Source organism: Mesoplodon mirus (genome assembly GCF_964341445.2).
Source record: "Mesoplodon mirus genome assembly, chromosome: 2".
NCBI lineage: Eukaryota > Metazoa > Chordata > Mammalia > Artiodactyla > Ziphiidae > Mesoplodon > Mesoplodon mirus.
Window position 1 is genome coordinate 174,608,073 of NC_138977.1, and position 21,909 is coordinate 174,629,981.

General features: G+C 40.3%; 1 protein-coding gene across 1 annotated transcript in view; it reads right to left on the bottom strand.

Annotated features, from left to right (window-relative positions):
• The window catches only part of PPARGC1A (PPARG coactivator 1 alpha), a gene marked incomplete at its 5' end in the record, with an annotated part of 309,032 nt that extends 287,393 nt beyond the window's left edge, over positions 1 to 21,639 (bottom strand). The window contains one exon of the mRNA XM_082603851.1: positions 21,571 to 21,639. Coding sequence (XP_082459977.1) covers positions 21,571 to 21,639 — 69 coding nt within the window. The remainder of the gene's footprint in view (positions 1 to 21,570) is intronic.
• Between the last annotated feature and the right edge of the window lie 270 nt (positions 21,640 to 21,909).

Here is a 21,909-nt window from a genome sequence, read left to right on the forward strand (position 1 = left end):
GGCTGAGCAGAAAGAAAAATGCATCGGGAGTCTAGTTTGGTTTTTTTTTTTTTTTTTTTTTTTTTTTTGCGGTACGCGGGCCTCTCACTGCTGTGGTCTCTCCCGTTGCGGAGCACAGGCTCCAGATGCGCAGGCTCAGCGGCCACGGCTCACGAGCCCAGCCGCTCCGTGGCACGTGGGATCCTCCCGGACCAGAGCACGAACCCGCGTCCCCTGCATCAGCAAGCGGGCTCTCAACCACTGCGCCACCAGGGAAGCCCTTCTAGTTTGGTTTTGAGTGGTGGTTCCACAACTTTCTACCTGTGTGACTTCCCTGAGTGCCAGTTTGCCATCTGCATCAGGGTTTGTTTGGTTTTTTTTGCGGTACGCAGGCCTCTCACTGTTGTGGCCTCTCCCATTGCGAAGCACAGGCTCCGGACACGCAGGCTCAGCAGCCATGGCTCACGGGCCCAGCCGCTCCACGGCACGTGGGATCTTCCTGGACCGGGGCACGAACCCTCGTCCCCTGCATTGGCAGGCGGACCCTCAACCGCTGAGCCACCAGGGAAGCCCTGCATCAGGGTTTTAGATGGAAAAAACCTGTCACCTTGAAAGCATGCCACGCATATATGGTATTACAGTCATAAAAAGGGCCAGGAACCAATCCAAAGTGTAGGGATTAGAAATATGAGTCATACTAAGTACAAATGATTGTGAGGGATGTAGCCCGGAACTCTTCACTGAGTGTACTTCTGGGGGTGGTTAGCAAGGTAGAACCCCCCCGACACATGGGAGGAAGTCAGAACCCAAATGACGCATGGAAAGGTTTTCCCATGCATATACGCCACACAGAACTATATCCGAATGCAGGATGCACTTCAGAACAACAAACTTTTTCAGAAGTGCTACACCTTAGTCACACTGGCAAACATATTCAGCAAATGGTCTGTACAATGCAGTAAAGAACCTCTTTGTTTTATCTGCTGGAGTGCTTTGTGGATCAGGAAGTGAGATATTAGAGTGAAAAGATCACACACAGATCTTACTCTGTCTTCTGTCGAGACCACTGGTCTATGGAAAACAAAGCAAAACAGAGAGTACTTAGATTCCAGAAACCACAGAATTCGAGACAGAGAAAAGGGGCAGCTCCTCTCCACTCCTCTGCTGGGACAGCAGAATCATTTCTTAAGTGCTAGACCCTAACCCTTTGTTAGCCCAGCCCAGTGTTCCCCAAACTATGATCCATGAGCCAAATCCAGCTGACCGCCTATTCCTGTACAGCTCTGTGACCTGAGAATGGTTTCTATAGTTTTAAATGGTTGAAAACAATATGAAGAAAAGAAGACTGTGTGACATATGAAAATTACATGAAATTCAAATTACTGTGACAATAAATAAAGTTTGATTGGCCCATAGCCATGCTCACTTGTCTACATCTTGTCTGTAGCCACTTTTGTGCTACAACAGCAGAGTCGAATAATGGCAACAGAGACTTTATGGTTGGCAAAGCCCAAAATGTTTACTCTCTGGTTCTCTATAGAATAATTTTGCCAACTACTCATCTAGGCCAATTATGTTTTCTTTCAGTTGGTGAAACTAACCTATCTAGCCTGGCTGCTACCTGATCAAACTCTTTCTGACCTTAAGACTGGATTTCAAATGTGTCAGCCTCTGTTCAAGATAGTTCCTAGGGGCTTCCCTGGTGGCGCAGTGGTTGGGGGTCCGCCTGCCGATGCCGGGGACACAGGTTCGTGTCCCGGTCCAGGAGGATCCCACATGCCGCAGAGCGGCTGGGCCCGTGAGCAAAAAAAAAAAGATAGTTCCTAGAACTCCAGAACACTTTCTTGACTCTTGCCTCTAATTTACCATCACCACTTCCATATATATAGATAGACCCCCATGAACACATGGACCCCAAATTCTGGTTTCTATTTCCCCACTCTGATTTCCTCTGTCTATTACACTGTCTTCCATAATTCCTGAACCATCAATACTCTGTTTCTCATCAAATGACAAACTGAAGGAACCATCAGGTATGGAAAGATGTTACTGGAACTTAATATTAACATTAGAAAGTTCCTACCAGTTATGCTTTCTAACATTACATAGTTCCCTGTATCAATAATGCTTTATTTTTCCTGTTCCAAATTGCCTGTTTCTTTCTTTTTTTTTTCTTGCCAAACTGGGTCGATTTTACAGGTACATTATAATTTCATAGGTATGTTATAATTTGCACTAGTCTCTAAATGACAAATGCACCACTCCTATTGCATTCACGTTAACTAGCATTTTAAAATAGTCTTAACTATCTAAAGAAGAGACCTAGTTTATCACAGCACTACTCAGGATGTACCTGAATTGTATCAAAACGCATCCTGAGAAGCAGTGTAGTAATGGGGAAAGGGCATCAGATCCAAGTTTTCGTTCACAGAGTGCCATAAACTAAATGTTTGACCTTGGACTAGTCACAGACAAGTCACTCTTTAGATTTGGTTGTCTTCATTTACAAGTGAATTACTTCAGATCCTGAGGAGCTTTCCCATTCTCACATTCCCTAATTCCAGGACAAAAACTCACGCATAGATTCTAATTTGTCATTTAGCGTCACAAAAGAATTTGAAATATTAAATAGCAATTTGAATCAGAGTATTTAAGTTTTTGTTTTGTTCCGTTTTGTTAGGGCCTGAGAAGCAGGACGGGGTAACCCACTAAGGAACAGGGCTCAAAGTGAAGAGAGGTAGGTCAATTGTTTCTCATTACAAGTCCTTTTGAAACATTTGATTTTTTAAAGAAAATATAATCTCATATTATAAAAAAATATATAAATTTTTAAAAAAAATTTTAATGAAACCTAGAAGAGACTTTAGATTACTTGTAATCCACACCTTGATGGATGGGGCTAGACGTACTACTGAATTTTAGACATGCATGTGGATTTTACACACATTTCCCAAGGGTCACTGAGAGGACCAAGTGGGGCTAAATGACCCTAACGTCCCTTCTAATACCAGATTCTATACTTCGACCTCCCCTCAATGCTCTCATTGTCTCTCTGAACAATTCTCATTTCATGAGCAAGCTCCTCCCTGGGAACTAGGCAGGTGGAAAGTTTCAGCTTTTAAACTTGATTTATGTGTGAGTCCTCCCAGAGCAACAACAAAAAAATTAATGAGATTAAAATAAAAATACTTTACTGCTTCAAAACCTCAAAAAAAATCATTTAAAACAGGTCTTGTATGAGATTTATCCCTTGAGGCTAAAATAAAGCATTAGAGTTTTTTGTTAAGAGAAACATTTCCTCAAATTGAAAGAAAACAGAGCTGTAATGGAAATATGAATGCAGGCTTTGCAGTTGCAACCATCTAATATAACATTAGAATTCTGCATTTGTGAATTGCTCTAATTTTATGTACATATATTTTTCAACAGGAATAGCATTTCTTTAGCTTTATAGATTTTTTCACTTATTTAATTGGTGATATAATTACTTGCTCTTATAAATCTGAAAACTGGGAATTCAAACACACACAAACAAAGAAAAGCTTGATTCTTAATGGCTTACCCATTTTCCCCAGTGCATTGTCATCCCCTCAGCGGGAATCTACAGGCCCTGTGCACCCAATGATCAAAGATTTCTAAGTTACCCTTCCTGAAATGCACATACAAACTTCTCCAGGCAACCTCAAGCAGCCTCAGTATTTTGAACCACGATTGTCTGAAAGGTCTCTGGTATTTTAAAGGACTGAGGGTGACTCAGACTTGCTCAGAGGTGCTACAGCAATTCAATGACTCCTAGAAAGGCCCATTGGTGCCAGGGAGACAAAACCAGGTGGAAACGTTGGCACAATGCAACTGCATGGGGATTGCTGGCCAAGAGAGACTTGCTAAAGGAAAGTCACTGTGTGGAAGTTGCTTGAAGCACTCAGAGTCACAGTGACTAACTTGCATTGAGTCACAAATTAAGTCTAACTGGAGTTACACTAAAGAGATGCATCAACAAGCGCTCCCAGGATAGCTTGGAGGTCTAGATGTCTTAAAATGCTCCCTGATGTCTTCCTTCATTTACTACAGCAAGGTGATCCAGAAAAGTTTTAGTTTTTCTAAGAGACAGCCTGCAGAGCATTCTGACTACTGGTGAACTTTATCCATAATAAACATGGAGAGGTATGTGTGTGTATGTTTGTGTGAGGGAAGTGGCTGGAATATTCGTAAGAGTCAAGAGGAGAAACATGAAGGACAGTGGGGAGTTTATGTTCATAAGCCTTGTTCTTATTTCTGCTTTTCCTTCTCTTGAACCCTGGACCTCCCCAAACCTCACCCCTATTCCTGCAAATCCAAACTTCAAACAGCTGAAACCAATCTCAGATGAAAAGAGCCACATGCCCTGAGCACCTTGTATGTGCAGGCCCTTTGGGGGTGGTAGTGAGATGATGACGACAATGATGATGGTGTTATTTTCTTGTTTAATCCTCATGGCAGCCCTATGAGGCAGCTACTGTTATTATCATCATTTTACAGATGGTGAAACACAGAAATTAGCACAAAGAGGTTAGGAAATTGTCAAGTTCTCACAGTTTTTAAGAGGTAGAACCAGGGTTTGGACCATTTAATGCTACTGACCGGCATTAAACTTGACCTCTCCCCTTTACAGGCAAGCATGAGGAACTGCTGGTCAACCGCGGGTCTCAATCTGTGGAATGCGAGCCTGTTGGGGTGGAGGAGAGAGGACAGGGAAGAGCTGTGATGTCTTTGGACGGCTCCTGGTGGGTATCCAGCCCCCCTACCCAAAGGCAGACGTGGAAACAGCACTCAGCCTGGATGCCCAGATCCTCCTCCTCACCCAGGTAGAGGGTCTCATAAAAGCAAGTCATCACCAAAAGGAAAAGGGGATTGGTCCAGCAAACACTGGGAAGGGAGGACCCCAACAAATAGGATTTCCAGTAACTGTAAAATACCTAGAAAAGGAAGGGGGAAGGAAAATGATAGTCTTGGGGGCCAGAGAGACCTGAGAAGTCACTACCTACCACTACCTATGTGGGCTTGGGTACCCGCCAGAGAACCAACATCCCCATCCTTCAGCTTCCTCATCTGAGAATGGGAATCATTATATAATTATACATCTGTAGGTTTGACATGAGAATTAAACATAAACTACCACACACATCAGCATTGTTCCACATACATCAGCATCGTTTTACCTAAGTTGCCTTCCCCCGATTTCCTAATTACTTCCTTCTCCATAGAAGTCATTTCTCCCACATGCTCCTTTGCCTACCTTTACATGCCCTAATCTTTCTACTGTAAAATCAGCCTTGCTCTTTCACTACTTCATAGAATTCTCTGAAATTTTGGATAAAGTACTCTCCCTGTGATAACTCCCACTGACTGAAAACATTTGTCCAGTGCAGTGAGATGCAAATAATTGGATGCTTTGGTCCATAAGCGTCTGCCCGACCAAGTGTTTCCTATATCCCTAACTCTGCACAGAGATATGTTTATATTTTTTGAACCACAAGCATAAACAGAGGACAATGAATGAAAGATCCCACCTTCCCTAAGTGGCAGAGTGTGTTTTCCCTAAAGCAGAGGGATGGAAAATCCTCCTGATACCCCTCACAGATTCCAGCTTTTTTGCTCCAGAGATACCTAGGGTGCCCTAAGCATCCCCTCTCTTCCCTTCAAGCCCCAGATGCCAATGGCAGTCTCAGGTGAGAGAAACAAATGCCTCATTTCCCTAGAGGTGAAGACAAATATTTTCCCTGCTTCAGAGTCCTTCAGGTTTGTATGAGCCCATCTCCACCTCATATATCAGAAAATAGGGCTTGTCATCAAATAATACATCATGTTTTGAAAATACTCTGTACCACAACTGGTGTGTTTCTTAAGAACAAGAAATTGCCACATGGGCTTCACACTGTAGACCAAGCAACCTAGTGGTCCATTTTGCTTCCTTGTGAAAATGTGTGATCGGCAGTGGTCTCCACCAGGGCTAAGCTCTAAAGATAGGTATCAAGGCTAAGCATCTCCCTTTTGCTTAGCAACTTCTTGAAACTATCATCCATGAAATTTTCAAATAATTCTCAAGCCCACTTTCATATTCAGAGATGTCCTATGGAGAATCAGGCTGAATTACTGAGAGAAATAACAAACCTGTAATATATTATTACTACCAGTTCTGCTCCAGTTGTCAAATAACCACTACCAAAGGTCAGACCTTTTTCTAACCCATGCCAGTGGTTGGTGAAGGCAGGAGACCTAACACTGGTACCATACCACTTTGACTAGATTCCCTACAAATCTCCCTGTTCCTCCTATATTTTTATGTCATAGTTCCCAACAACCATGTAATGTAATATTAACATTATAAATATGTTTAAAAGGTACAGTATGTGTAGTGATTTCTGGGATCAACTTCTCCCCCTGCTCCCCACCCCACAACTACGCTTCTGCTGTTACTACAATCATTAACATATCAAAGGTCTTCTGTGACCTGGGCACTGTGTTCATCCCTCTACATTCATAACCTGATTTAATCTTATGAAGTGGCTGCTATTTTTATTCCCATTTTACAGATGAGAAAACCAAAGCTTGGATAGATGAACTAGCTTGCCCAAGATCAGACAGCTAATCAATGGAAAAGGTAGCCCTCAAACCCAGACCCAGAGTAACAACAAAGGCAGCCCATTCAAATCACAATTTATATATAAATTCTGCCTAATCTTAGAAAATAATTTCCTTAACAGCACAATTACTGCATCTCAGAGTGAAACTCATGTAAAATACATGATAAAAATCACTGGTTACCTATTTTAATTCAATACAAGTTTATGGAGAGAGGAAGTTCTATTGAGTCAGCCAACTTGGAGGTATGGGAAGAGCTAGAGAAAGGCAGATGATGTATTTTGATAGACCCTTCTGCCACAGTCAGGACCAAGACTAGACAGATAGCTAAGTTCTAGTTCTGGCTCTACCAGGAGCTTGCTGCAAAACCTTGAACAAATCATCCAACCCTTAGGCTCATTTCCTTGTTTGTAAATTATAACAGTCCCTCTAACCAGGTTGTTGCATCAGATATTATCTACTGACTTCTAAATATGGAAGTGGAGGATTAGGTCTTACACCACCCCTACTGACACATACACTTCCTCTACTCTCACCCTCTCAGTATAGTTATGTCATAGTGTTTTGAAAAATAAATTATATTCATGTTATGTTACGTTATTAAAAACTGTTTTGTTCACTGCTGAGCTATGTAGTGTCTCATAATTAAATTTTCTTTCTTACATACTTTTTTGTTTTCCCTGGAGTTAATAGTTGTCTGCATTTTTTATTTCCCTTTTCTTTTTTTCACTCAGTGACAAACTCTTTGTCAGAGCTGAAAAAAACTTCTCAATATGTTCACTTCAGACAGATGTTCCATTCCATTTTTTTCCAGAAGGCATCCCTCCAGGAGTCCTTAATCCTCTTGCTCTGATCTGGACTGGCTTCTCTTCAGGCATTCAGCACAGCTGACATCCTAGAGCTCCCTTCTGCCATCATCCCAGGAGTATCCTTTGCCTCTCTTATTTCCTGGATCCCATATCTTCTTCCTTCTTGATTCACTCTCTTGTTTTTAATGGCGCACATCCTTTAGTAGCTTTCTGAGACATTTGTAAAGATCTTGCAATCTGAAAATATCTTATTTGAACAACTTTACATTCATTATCTTATTTAATCCTATGAGATGCTTCCAATTTTATTCCCATAGCAGTGAGAGGCAGTAGCAGTATATTGACTTCTAGGTTGAAAATCAGTTAAGATTTTGAATATAATACTCTAGTCTCTTCTAGCTTCGAGTGGTAATTTTCAATGTTATTCTCAGTCTGCTGTATGTGACCTGTTTGGTTTTTTTTCTGGAATCATTTAGTATATTTTATTTATTCCAAATGTTCTGAAATTTTTCAGTGATATGTCTACGTGTGTGTGTGTGTGTGTGTGTGTGTGTGTGTGTATTTCATTTGTTATGCTGGCATTAAGTAAATGGACCCTTACATTTGTAAACTCATGTCTTTCGGTTCAAAAGAATTCTCTTATATTATTTATTTAACAGTAGCAGTCCCTCCATTTTATCTGGTATCACTTTCTGGATCTCCTCTGGATTTTAGACTTCCTAAGTTGTTCATCAAATTTTCTTGGTTTTTTTTTTTCTTTTGTATTTTCCTTCTCTTTGTCTTTTTTTACCTAATTTGTCAGAGATTTTTTTCAAACGTGTTTTCCAACTCTTCTATTAAGTTTAATTTCTGCATTCATATTTTTATTTCCAAGAGCTCATTCTGGTATTCTGAATGTTCCTTCCTATAGTGGCCTGTTCTTATAACTTGAATGAAATATATTCTCTTACCTCTCAAAATAAATCTAAGATTGTTTAAAATGTTTTCCTCTGGCCTGCATAGCCTCCATTTGTTCCAATTATTTCTGTTTGTTTGTTTCTGTTTTAGTTTGTCTCTTTCATATTAGAATGCCTTCCAGTAATATCTGGTCATTCAAGAGTAAAACATCCAAGGCTGACTGGAGGTTCCAGGAGCGTGGAAAGGAGTTATAGGTGGTGGGCTTTCCCGCAGTATGGCATGGAGGAGAGTTATCTTTTCACAGCAGCATTTTTTATTGGACTGGTCAGTTTCCCCAGAAAGGATCCCTTCACTTTCCTCTCCAGCAGAGAATGAAACAAGGCACCAACACTTTGTAAGAGAAGAGAGAACTGGGGTCTCACTGTTCAGTAGGCAGATTTTCACTTGAAACCTTCTTATTTTCATATTGCTTGTTACCTGTCCCACCATGGTGCCTGATTGTCCTCAAAACTCAGATCGTTTCTCAACTCTGTTAGGATATGAACTATTTGTTTTCTGCCTTCATAAAGTGGAGAAGAGATCTGGTCTCTTTGCTCTTTCTGGATACCTTCAGCCTGTTCACCTATTTTCCATTCTACTTCTCACCCTCATCTTCTAAGATACTTAGCACATCCAATTCCTGAGCATTTCCAAAATTTGGCAATGCCAAACAGCCTGCTGTTTGCTGATTTCTCCCCCTGAAAGCTAAAATTTCACTATTATTTTAATGCCGTGCCAAGTCAGTTACTAGTTGTTTATTCTCTTTCAAGCCTTCAGACTCCAGTAGACAGTTCTTCACCAATGTCATCTCCTCTTTCATTCTCTTTGTCTTTCATTGTTTAAACCTTTTTTATGTCTTTATTGTCTTTTGCTGGGTTTCAGTTACCATATTTAATCCAAAGTATATTGTCCATGGTTTTCACTTAATATTCTATCAAAAGCATTCTCTCCCTACAGTAAATATGGAAAACACAATTTCTGATGGCAGTATCATAGTGTGTTTGACCAACAACCTAGAACTGGAAATTTACAATGGGCCAAAAGTTTATTATTATAAACAACATCAAAATAAACATCCTTTTACATGAAGTTTTATCTTTGTCACTGATAACTTCCTTAAGATCTATTTCGAGAATCACATTCAGTCAAGTTTTTAAATAATTTTAAGCTATTGATACATATTATATAGTTGATTTCTAGAAAGGTGGCAATATTTCACACTCTCCCCCAAAAGGCAGAGGTAGTAGTTACATGGGATTCATTCCACCATCACCAACATCATCACCAACATAATTGTTTCTCAAAATCTTTACCAGTTGTGTCTCACTGTTGTTTTAATTTGAATTCCTCTACTGACAAGTATGATTACAATTTTTTCATGTATTTATTGGTAACATTTATCTCTTGTTAGTTGTTCTTGGATCAAACTCATTTTTTTTCAAGTGGAATATTAGGTTATTTCTTATTTATAATCTCTTAATTTGTTAAAGATATCAAGTCATTTAGACTAGACTTGTCAAAATATTTTTCCATTTTATTATTTGTTGGGTTTTTGTTTATTACATTTCTGACATAGAGAATTTTTAAATTTTTACATAATCAAAATTATCACTCTCTTTCTTTAAGCCTAGAAAGCCTTATCATTTCAGAATCGGATAAATATTACCCTATATTTTCTCCTTTCATTTGTATTTTTTACATTTTACTCTTTCTCCCTGGAATTTAATATGTAGTTGTTTCTCCTATTATTAGTTAACCAGGTGGCTCAACACCATTTATTGCATAATTGTCAGCTCTTCAACTAATATGTAATCTAGCCTTGGCCACATCCACCTCCTAAAACTCTTTTTTTTACTAGAGTCTGTTTCTGGTCTACTTCAACCCCATTTGTCTGTTGATTCTTACTCCAGAGCATCCTGTTTTAATTACCATAACTTTACAGTACATTACAATATCTACTAGAGAAAAGCCTGCTTTACTGCTCTTGTTTTGAAATATTTTTTAGCTCTTTCATTCTATTTACTCTTCAAGATTACTTGAAGATTACATTCTATTTACTCTTTAGATTACTTGGTCAAGTTTCCAGAAAACAACAGCAGCAAAATGATTTCGACTAGAATTACATTGAAAATGTATATTCATTTGAGAGGAGCTAACATGTTGACAGTATTCATTCCTCCTTTCTAAGAAAATGACTCCTTTCCCATTTATCCAAGTCTCCTTTTATGTCTCCTGCTAAAATTTTACTGTTTTCTTCATACAGAATTACTCAATGAGTTTATTTTTAGATAGTTTATATTTTAGTGCTATTTTGAATGATTTTAATCTTCATATTTTCTAACTGGTTATCACTACTACACCAGAAAGCTATTAATTTTTGTAAATTTGTTTTCTGTTGAATCAACTAACTCTCATTTTTTAAAATAATTTTCCAGTTTTTCTAAATATCTTTGCTTTCCCATATAGACAATAATTTTAGCTGATAACATACTTTTTTGTCTCTTTTTTCTATGTCTTACTTCTGTCCCATATATGAGTAAATTGGCATAAATGGGATTGTGAACAGCATTGTCATAATCCTGGTCTTAATGGAAACACCATGCTAGCCACTTTGCCAAAGGATTTAGGTATGTTATTTCCTTTAATTTTCATAATCATTTCAGAGTAAAGTTACTATTGTAACCTCATTTTAAAGGTAGCAAAACTGAGGCTTTAAAGCAGAAATATATCCAAAGTTATCCAACTAGTCAATGGCAAAGCAGAATTCAACTTTACACTGGTTTGACTTTAGAGCTTATGTTTGTGTATAACTAATATTATGTTCCAGAATTTCAAGTATGAGTTGGTGATAGGAGTTTTTATGGATGACTAGGAGATTTTTTTTTTAATTTTTGATTGAAAAAGGAGATGGGAGAGAGAAGAGTGGATTGATTTTAGGCAGATGAAACATAGACATAAAAAGTACAATAACAGTGCAAGAAAAGAGCAACATAAGATGTTTCTCCACAGTTCCTCAAGTTACGTGTGAACACCAAAACCAATTACTAACAAAAATAGTATATTTCAAACACCACTGAATCTAAGAGTTCATTATTATTCCCACAAAAATAACAAAAGCTGTACTGTGTAACCTCCTGACCATTTCAGTTTTCAAAAATTTCTAAAGAAAACATTTAGTTTCATTAGTTCAGATGTTTGCTTCGCTGAAATTTTGATTCATCCAAAAGGTGGGATTGAGGTGATCCATGCTATTTAAGTCACATCTTGGCAAGGAGCTAAGTTGCAGGAGATGGTGTGTCTCCTCCTCCAATGTGAAAAAAAAAAAAAGGCATCTAGCAATGTTCAAAATAAAGTCTTTAGAGTGTGACACAAAATTATGTATCTCTGCAGCATATCCCCAGATAGTGGTAACTGTGTAATAGCCCTCCTGGACTCCCACCACTGCGAGAAGCCCACGCCTGAAGCCTGAGGAGCAGCATGGAGAAACATGAACATCTTGCTTTCTCACCAGACATTTTCATTGTTGGGTTGGGGAGGGGAACTCTTCCTCAGAAATGATTACATAAAAGTTTTTAGCTTTAAACGTCACCCTTTTTTAGGAAGGGGACAATTGATTGAGGTTAACTAAGTATTAATTTAATAACAATTTTTTACAAGCTTCTGGAAAGCTTACCCTTGGCCAGTAAAGAGAGAGGTAGCTGGATCTGAGCACACAAGTGCAGGACTGTACTTCGACTCAGGTTCTAGTCCTGGTTCTGCTGGGCAAGGCTCTTAAACCTGTCAGCCCTCAGTTTATACATTTGACGATTGGTTATAATAACACGGTTGCCATTTCCTTCATAGGGCTTCTATGAGATTGAAAAAGGAGTATAAATGGATAGGTGCTTTTGAAAACTGAAATACACTTGACATGTATAAGGAAAGATCCAACAGTTTCCAGGACGCGCTCCCTATAGAGCAGTCCTATTTATCGCTCACCCGAACTCCTCTGAAAAAGACAAACGGTCATCAACAGTAATGGAGTTCTGCAGAGAGCCAGCCCGTTTCCATTTCGATTCAAAGCCCTGGAGGCAGCAAACTTTCAATCCAGGCACTACCCCAGAGTCTCCAGTAAATTTGTCTGTTTCCCCAATATATGTGGTGAGCATTTGACCAGAAGCATCAGGCTATGTCTGATCAGATTAGCCTATCAGGCGGAGATAATTACCATTTAAAGGCTAAAGGAGAAATGACCTATTTTGCACGGACTTTGTGAGAGGCGCTAGGGAGAGATGCTGTGTGATCCCAGGACTACTTGGTAACTTAGCTTTGGTCACCACGTGGCTCCGTCTTCCCCTCAGTCCCTTTGGCCAGTCATTTCTTTATACACTGTACAGTGGCTCCGTGTACTGGGGACTGAACTTAAATTGAGCTTGAGACAGGGGCCATGGAGTGATTGAGGAGTGAATTAGATAGAAAATTGCAGCTTTTGCACCCTAAGTGAGAATCACTGCATTCAACCAGCTGGTACAAATTGAGTATTTCTCACTTCTTTCGACATTTTTCAACAGGGGAACTTGATGTAAAACACATTTGTCTCTTTAGAGTCCAGAGCTGCTTTTTCCCCCTCAACCTTCTTTTAAGATCTGCCCTTTACAGCTCGAATGTTCTGTAGCCAACGTCAGCGTGGATTGTGACCTATGTAAGCCAATTCTCAAGAAAGAGTTCAAGAAGGGAAGAGTTTAAGACATAAAGTCAATGTTCATTGGGCCCCCATCAGAATAATCAGCCGTGAATGTGGCACACAGGAGCACAGGAAGCCAAATGTAAAAGGCAAAGACACCACAGGGAGAATTTGTTTCTCGAATTGGTTTTTTGGGTTTTACACAAAACTACTCCCTTCTCAAGAGGTGCTCGAAATTGAGTCAAATTTGAAAAGTGTAAAATCCCTGGATGCATTTATTAGCATGTGTTCATTCATGCATAAGCACAATTGGTTGTCCTTGAACAGGCAGATGAGGGCACTGGTTATACACAGCGAACTTGATTTCAACACACATGACTTAAGCCTGCCCCGTGCCTGGTACTATGCTAGGCCCTGAGAGAAATAGGAAAATGAATAAGTTTCAGATTCTGGCCTCTAGGGATTGATACATAACTCTGATCCAAGACAATGCAAGAAAACTCCTAGAAGAGAGACATCAAATGCTGTGGCAGCCGCCCTAACACATCTACAGCTTTTTAAAATAAAGCCCCATGAGCATGGATTAGGCTAAGGATATGGAAAATGCCTCATCAAGGCCTCCTGCTCCATTCACAACCTGAAGCTACCCAGATGAAAGAGCCTCTCCCAGCATCACTGCCCATCACGCCCCCTGACACAACAAGCCACCCTCCATCTTTCAAACATGTGCCAAATGTCTACGCTTCTAATTCTTTGTTCACAAGCCTCCCTCTGACCAGAGTGCCTTTTCACCCTCTTTACCACCTAGAAAGCCCTTACTCTTCCCCTAAGATCCAACTCAGTCATCTGTAGGGTGAAAATGAACAAGGAGGTGTCATCCCAAGGTCTCTCCCAGCCTTTTATGTCAACGATATGTGAATTTAAGACGTGCGTCCAACAGTCCACCTTCCTTGAACCATGAAGCCATTCCTGATGCCCTGGGGCATGATTCCTCTTGCACCTCCGAACCTGCATCCCACATGCTCAAACTGCTACCAGAGCATCGAACACACTGAACTGTCATTAACTATTTATTAGTTCATCCTTCCAAGTAGAGTGGGTTCAACTAGAGGGCAGGATCTCCATCTTATTTCATTTTTATTTTCTTTAACAAGGAGTTACATGACCATAACTATGTGTCAACCACTATTTTTAAGTGCATTACATGTATTTATCCATTTAATCCTCACAACAAACCAATGAGATAGATTATTGATACTATCGCTATCTCATTTGGCCCATGAAGGACGTGAGACATAGAGTTTAAGTAACATGCTCAAGGTCACACAGCTGGTAAGTAGTGATCCGTGATACGAGCCTGGCTCTTAGTGATACCTCATGCTGTTTTTACTTATCTTTGTACCCTCAGGACTTTGCCCAGAGGTCTAGTATTTAGAACATGGAGCTCAATAAATGTGCAGCAGCTGATTAAATAAATGAGCAGATGACCGCTACAGGTTAGCCCTGGCTAGATCCTCTTGAAAAGTTCTAGACTATAGAAGCTAAAGGTAATTAGTGTATATATATATACACTAATATGTATAAAATGGATAACTAATACGAACCTGCTGTATATAAAAAAAAAAGAAGCTAAAGGTAATGAGCGGATTTGGAGAAGCTTCACAGAAACTCAAGAAGATGGAAATGAAGAATTATACCTAAGGATTTAAGTTGCTTAGCCTTGAGAAGCAAAAGCTGAAGGCTGCTTTCATAATGATCTTCAAGGCCAGGAAGGCTGATTCCTGAGGACAGTGACTGAGCTGTTTTTCTCCACCTCCAGGGAGGATGAAGGAGCAGGTATTGTCCTCAGCTTCAATGGGAGCGGTTTAAATCCACCGCAATGAAGAATTGCCTTAGCTTAAGAATCATTTGTTAGACCTAGGGATGAGTTATGGACAGAAGCTATAGAAGGTCATCTATCTTCAGCATTTTGGACTTGCTTCTGCTCAGAGTGAGGAACACAGAGGGTGAAAACAAACAATGACATGTCATCTCAAGGTCTCTTTGAGTCTTATAAATCGATGACATTTGAATCTAAGAAATATGTCACTTTACCTTCCTGGACCAAATGAATGAATGAATGAATGAGTTCCAAATAATTTAAAAGGCAACAAAAAATTATAACCAGCAGAAAAAGAGGTCATCTCAAACATACTACTGTGCCAGAAATGTAACAATAGAAGAAAAACAGAACTTGTTTTCTGAGAAACCTAAACTCTTACAGTTTCTACATTCAAACCATTTCTTGCTAGGTCCATCATACTCCTGACATAAAGTTAGAACTGGTCAGTCTATATCCTCGGGTACTGCTTTTACCCTATCATCACAATTTGCTCATTTGATAGATGACATTAGTATCTTGAAGCAGATTTCTCTAAATATCACGTAAACTCAAAATACGAACCACTATTCCATCGATACCAATGTAAGGTGTATCCAACATAAAGAAATGAATCCTTTCCTGAGAGGAGGAAACAACCTCGCACATACTTTTTTCCCTTCCTATATGGAAACTGAAACACAAAATTGCAATGGAATTGGAAGGGAAGGTAGAGAGTAACACGAAACTATTTTTGTATTTGGTATTATTTCAAAGATACAATTCTACTTTATTTTCTATTATTAGAGATAAAAATCTTACATTCTGTCTATGCTTTACATTAGACAAATTCTTTTAAACACACATTATTTTACCTGGGAAGTGGGTATTTTGTCTTGTTTACAGAGGAGGAAACATCTCAGAAGAGGGACTTGCCTGAGGTCACACATCTAAGTCCAGTTGCCCTTCCCCAGTCAGGCCCTCTAGTTTCCAGGCCTATCATCTCCCATACATCATGGACTGCTGGGCACTGGACTGGCCTTGCTAGAGGCCTCCTTCACCATATGCAAGCTCTTTTGGGAGCTATGAAGTTGGCCTGTCCCACCTTGAGAAACTCAGGCCAATAACCTTAGGAGACCCATTGAACCCAGAGACACATACAAGAGACTGCTCTATCTGCCCCGAGTAGAGCATATCCACCACCAGTGAAGCAGCAGAGCCCAGATTCTAACTCAGGGTTTCACTACTTGCAAATTGCACTCCTTAAAAAACCCAGCTCAAATGTCATCTACTCTGTGAACTCATCCCTGGCCCCTAGCTCCATGCAAATGGACATAATCCTAAGTGCTTTGAAGCTCTGGATCCAGGCTGCTTTGGCCTAGGCTCCATGGACTGGTTAAGTGATCTTAACCTCTCTGAAACGTCCTCACCTACACCATGAGGATACAACTCGTATCTCTCTAACGCTGTGATGGTGAAGATTCTGTGAGTTAATATGACAAATGCTTAAAACAGCTCTTGGCACAAAGTAAGCTCTTGGTAATTGTTCAATATTCTTGATATTATTACCTTCTCTGGGTTTTCTGAGTCCTCACGAGGTTTTGTTTATCTTTCTGGTATAAAACACTATATTATTCATATTTCTTATAACTCTCCTCCACTATTTTGTTAGTTATTACCCAGCCCATCATGAGCCGAGAGACCACCTTCTTCTCTGGCAATCTCTTTTCAGGTGATGTCCCTGATATCCACTTAGCCATCCTAAAGAGTCATTGGACTCTCCACACCCTCATTCCCTGCATCAATCGGTCACCAAATCCAGAGGCCCCTGTCCTCTAGATTTTTCTGAATCTACCCCTCCATCTCCATCTTATTTCCACAGTCCTGCCAGCCCTCATTTAAAGTGGTGAAGCAGCTCCTTAACTGGGTTTCTGCCCTCTAGTCTTGTTACAGTCTAATTTATCTTCCACACTGAAGCCAGAAGGATGTCTTTACAAAATGGTGATCCCTATCTTATGGCTCTGTTTAAAGCCCATCGATGGCTCTCCACTGCTGTTTGAAGCTGTTTGGTCTAACCATGCAGGGACTGTCTCCTTCCTGCCCCTTCAGACTCATCTGCATCACTCCTGCCTCACCCTGAAAGCCTGGCACCAGAAGACAACTGGCTCCTCCTGCCTCTGATACGTTCTTTATTTTGGCCTAAACACTCTTCCGAGTTCTTTGTCTGGCTTAAGTCCTTCTCTTTGTTTAATTAGCACCAGTATCACCCCCTCCGTGGAACCCCTTAGACGGATCAGAGGCCACTCCTCAGTGCTTCTGTGATACACTGAGCGTTTTGTGGCTATTCTATAATCATGATGACCTGCTGTGCTCTCCCCACCATGACCTCAAGTTCAAGGGCAATGTCTCCTGTCACTGTCTCACTCACATAAGTATGGATGTGCTTTGCACACAGTACCTATTCAAAAAAATGCTAAATGGCTGATCTCATTAAATAGGTAGTAGATCCAGATGACACATATAGTGCACACTATGGGGCACTAAACAGTACTTAGTTGAAGGGTTCTTCTAAGGGCTTTTCATGAATTGACTCATTTAATCCTCACACAACCTTAGAACGTAGCTGGGATAATTATCTCTATCTTATAGGTGAGGAAACTGAAGCACAGAGAGGTTAGAAATGTTACCAGTGTGACATAGTTAGAAATTGATGACACCAAGGTTGGAACCCAGAAGTCTGACTCTAGATCCCATGTTCTTAACCCTGGTGCCATTGTTCCTGTCAGATATGGGTACCATGATAAATAAAGATATCTAAACAGACACAGATAACATATTCTAGTTCCAATTCTACAGGTGGGAAAGTTTCGACATTGGAGTTTCATGGAGAAGCAATCCAGGAAAACGGAAGAAAGCTAAACAGGGAGATTACCATCTTTGCTACTCACTAACCAGCAGTAGAACTCAGCGCAGTCAGCCTTGCTCAGCCTTGGTTCTTCAAGTGTCAAATCAGGGCTTTGGGGCAACATTACACCTTAGCTTTTTTCCAGATCAAATTTGCAATTCCCTTCAGTTAGGCAAACATCATCAGGGTTAAGTGTGTGTCAGGCTCAGTGCTAAGGGCAGAGACACAGAGTCAAACGAGATGTGTCTCTGCCCTTAAGGAATTTGTCTTCTTGTGGGGGAGATGGACACAGGCAGACAACATTGACAGAGGAGTTCACAATGGCCACACCACTATTACATTGGTTATTTTCAAGGGAACCACCCCAAGATAAAACATTACCCAGAAATTAGCCATTTGCCCCTCCATAATGTCTTTCAACTGACCATTGCCCAGAGCAATGAAGCACTGGTATCTCCTCCCATCCTCTCTCCAATGCCCCACTCAAGCATAATCACCTCAGTCTACAAGTGAAGAAGCAAAGTTGCTGCCTTAAGTAAGTTTGCTAGTAGCCCGATGGTTACCTGGTGGCTGAAGCCCCTGCCATCTTGGTTCCCAGCTTCTCCCAGAGCTGAAGCGGGCCATGGGCAACAGGAGCATTAACCCAGACACAGCTACTGTTAGTTTTCCAGTACAGGTTATAAGCTTAAAAGGATTTTTAGATTTACAGTTGATTCTAGAAATTGCATCTAGCTCATTTTCAACTCCATGGGTAAGCTGGTTCATTTAAGGCAAACAGCATCCAATTAAAATACATTCTGGAGAAATGAGTGAGCAAGGCATTTTTGCCCAACTCTTAATTTATTTACAAAAAAAAAAAAAAAAAAAAAACTATCAGGATTTCTCAAGGACCGAATCCCATCACATCATTGTGAGATGAGATAGTTAAAGTATGTATGATCAAAATGTAATTTGAATATACAATCTGAGAGGCAGCCTTGTATAAGAGTACAGGATTTGGGGCCCGTCTGAGTGGGCTCACATCTCTTTTCATCATCTCAGTAGGTATGTAACCTTGAGCATGTTCCTCAGTTTCCTTGAGCTGAGCCTCAGTTTCCCCATCTGTATAAGATGAATAAATAATATCTGTCAGAGTACTTGTAAGAATTAGAAATGCAGCTTAGTGTCTGGTAGATAGTAAGGGTTAAAAAAATCAACTATTAAAAAACATTTTATTAAAGTCTTAATGATTCAGAGATTGATTATTCCATTAGAAGATCGTCACGCTTTTTCCCTTTCTTTCTCTTTCTTCCTGCCTGCCCACGTCACAGCTGCTCATAAGCTATTATTCCATGAGATAAAAAATGAGATAAAATTCAATTCAGATGGTACAGCAAAGTGGGAAGAGCACAGGCACTGGAGTCAAATAGGACTGGACCTGAATACTGGATGGCTTTGGACAGGTTAGGTCTTAATTTCTTCATCTGTAAAAAGGGGTAATCATATGTACCTTCTAGGCTTCTTAGGAATGTTGGAGTGTGTGTGTGTGGACAAAATATTTAAACTAGGAACATGAAATCCAAATGTTTCTGTGAGAAATCATGTGTCCTATCAACAGTAGCATCCCATATACCTTTAGATTAGTCATTTCCCAAAAGGCAGATAATGAAAATGCTCTCTCTGCTCCTTGCCTCCAAAGATGCAATCCTGTTCAACACATACACACACACACACACACACACACACACCTGGCACTGTGATTGGTAAATAGTAGTTAGTTAGGTAAAGAAGTATGGAATCAGTTTCTACAAGAAATGTAGTACTAAAGTTAAATTAAAGTTTCAGTATCAATCATAGTTTGTTTTTAAATTGTCCCCAACTCCATCACTACCATGGAGGGTCAAAAGAAGTCACTCTCACGACAAAGGTCTTACATCTAATGCCATCAGATTTTATTGCCTCCTTTAGGGGCAGCTTAAGTATCAGCTGAAGAGGGGTGACTCCGTGCATGTGGGGACCCAGCATGGCAACACAGATGGCTGTACAGTGTGGGCAGCAGGCAGGCCTCACTGGGGGTAGAGCACCAGAAGCAGAGTAGCAGGGGCTGACATACCGTGATACACAATGCCACGCATGGCCAAGAGTCAGGGAGGGTCAAATGGGAGCCTGGGATGTCCTTCCCATAACCGTGACCTCCAGGAGCTACAGGGAGAGCTTCGGTTACCATAATGGAAATGGCAAGGGTCAACTTGAACACAATCACATCGTTGGAGGCAAGGAGCGGAGAGAACATTTTCATTATCTGCCTGTTGGGAAATGACTAAGCTAAAGGTTCATGGGACGCTACCATTGATAGGACACATCCTTTTTACAGAAACATTTGGATTTCATGTTCCTAGTTTAAATATTTTGTCCACAGAGATCTCTGAGTCATCTCCTCACATGCTTCCTTCCTTCATCCTCCTTTGAAATGAAGACTATATATAAGATGCCAACTCTCTAAAGGAAAACACATAAACAAAAGACAAAAATCCAAAAGTCACATCAATATACCATAAAATATCTGGATATTTGTTTAGAACCCCTGGGGACCTACCACATGACATTCTCAAAGTAGCATGCAGAGATTTATTTGTATGCCTTCCTGCTTCCTAAATAACTCTCCCACTCAAAGTGGAAGGACTCCAATTTCATGACAGGCTGGAGGAGGTTTTTTTCTGAAGCTCCTTACTTAACATCACATGGCTTAGAACAGAACATACCTGTCAATATCAGTATTACATTTCACTGACATTTCAATAGCAAAGGAGACTCTTATGAAAAGTTTCCCTCCTTTTATAAAAACAGACAATTATTTTTAAAAATTGATGTTGAAAATCAACTCATCCTGAATCACCATTTTTGTAGGAAACTGTCTGCTATAGACAAAATGGAAAATCACAGTTGCACTTTATCCAACACCACCCATAAGAAATGCTTCATGCACGGAAGTGTTCTTTTTCCATAAGGAGCAGCATTAGAAAAAAAAAAACCTCTGGCATCACTCTTCAATATTGTTGTCTAATTAAACGGCAATGGAGTGGATGCATAAAAATATGCATTAGAGGTGTGTAATGTGTAATGTGAAGAAGAGTAATCAAAGCCATTCAACAGGATTTAGGAAGGGATTTCAGTTGGCAGCTTATGAGACAGGAGCATATAATTTTGCTAATTTGAAATAGGTATTGTAATGTATAAACATTATTGCTTTGCATATTTTAATGAAAACTGCCTCTACACCAAAATGAATCCTTTAGCTTGAACTTTCTGCATACCACAGAGCTTCTACCTATTATGAGTTCAGCATAAATAAGAAAGGCACGCAAGCCGCATTAAAAGAATGGTCACCTCATTAAAATAGGTTAAAACCAAGCCCCTTATTCCAAGCTACTATAACACTATAAAGTAAGTCTGGTGACAGGTGTTGTATTAAATTTTTATGTTGCAATGAACTTGTACTCACACAAACCAAATCTTCATGCTTCCTTTGATATACACCTGCAACTTGTTAATTCAAGGGGCTTTATTAAGAAAGTATAAATTTAGCAACATCTGTAGATTTGTAAAACTCTATTAGCTTGCTCAAGAATCTAGAGGAAATTCATTTGGAATCTTATCTGCATGGTTTACAAAGAAATGAAAACTAATGATGACTTTTCCCAAATGGATGTGTCTGCAGATAACGCGTTTGTGCAAACAGACTGATGTGAATTACCCAGACTTGGGCTAAAAGAGTTTAGAGAGAGCTCTGGGTCCGTCTGGGGCTGAGGACATCACTTACCTGCCAGCTCGCTTCTCGCTGAAGTCCTTTTTTCCAGTCTTCTTCCAGCCTGGGGGAGGTCTCATCCATTGCTGATGCTGCTTGCACAAACTGGATTCGCCAGTGGCTGTTACTCTTTCATTGCAAGCCTTTACCAAAGCGGCAGCGAGGGCAGTTCAGGGGCAGACTGTCATGGAGAAAATGCCATGCCAGAGGATGAGGGATCAGGCAGGAAGAAGCCACGCAGGAACAAATTTGGGATACACGGGGCTACCCTGACAGCTGCCAAATGGCCAGGCAGGAGGCCAGCTCAGCCATTGAGCATCCAGAGATTAGGAACAACCAAGCTCCAGGGCCAGT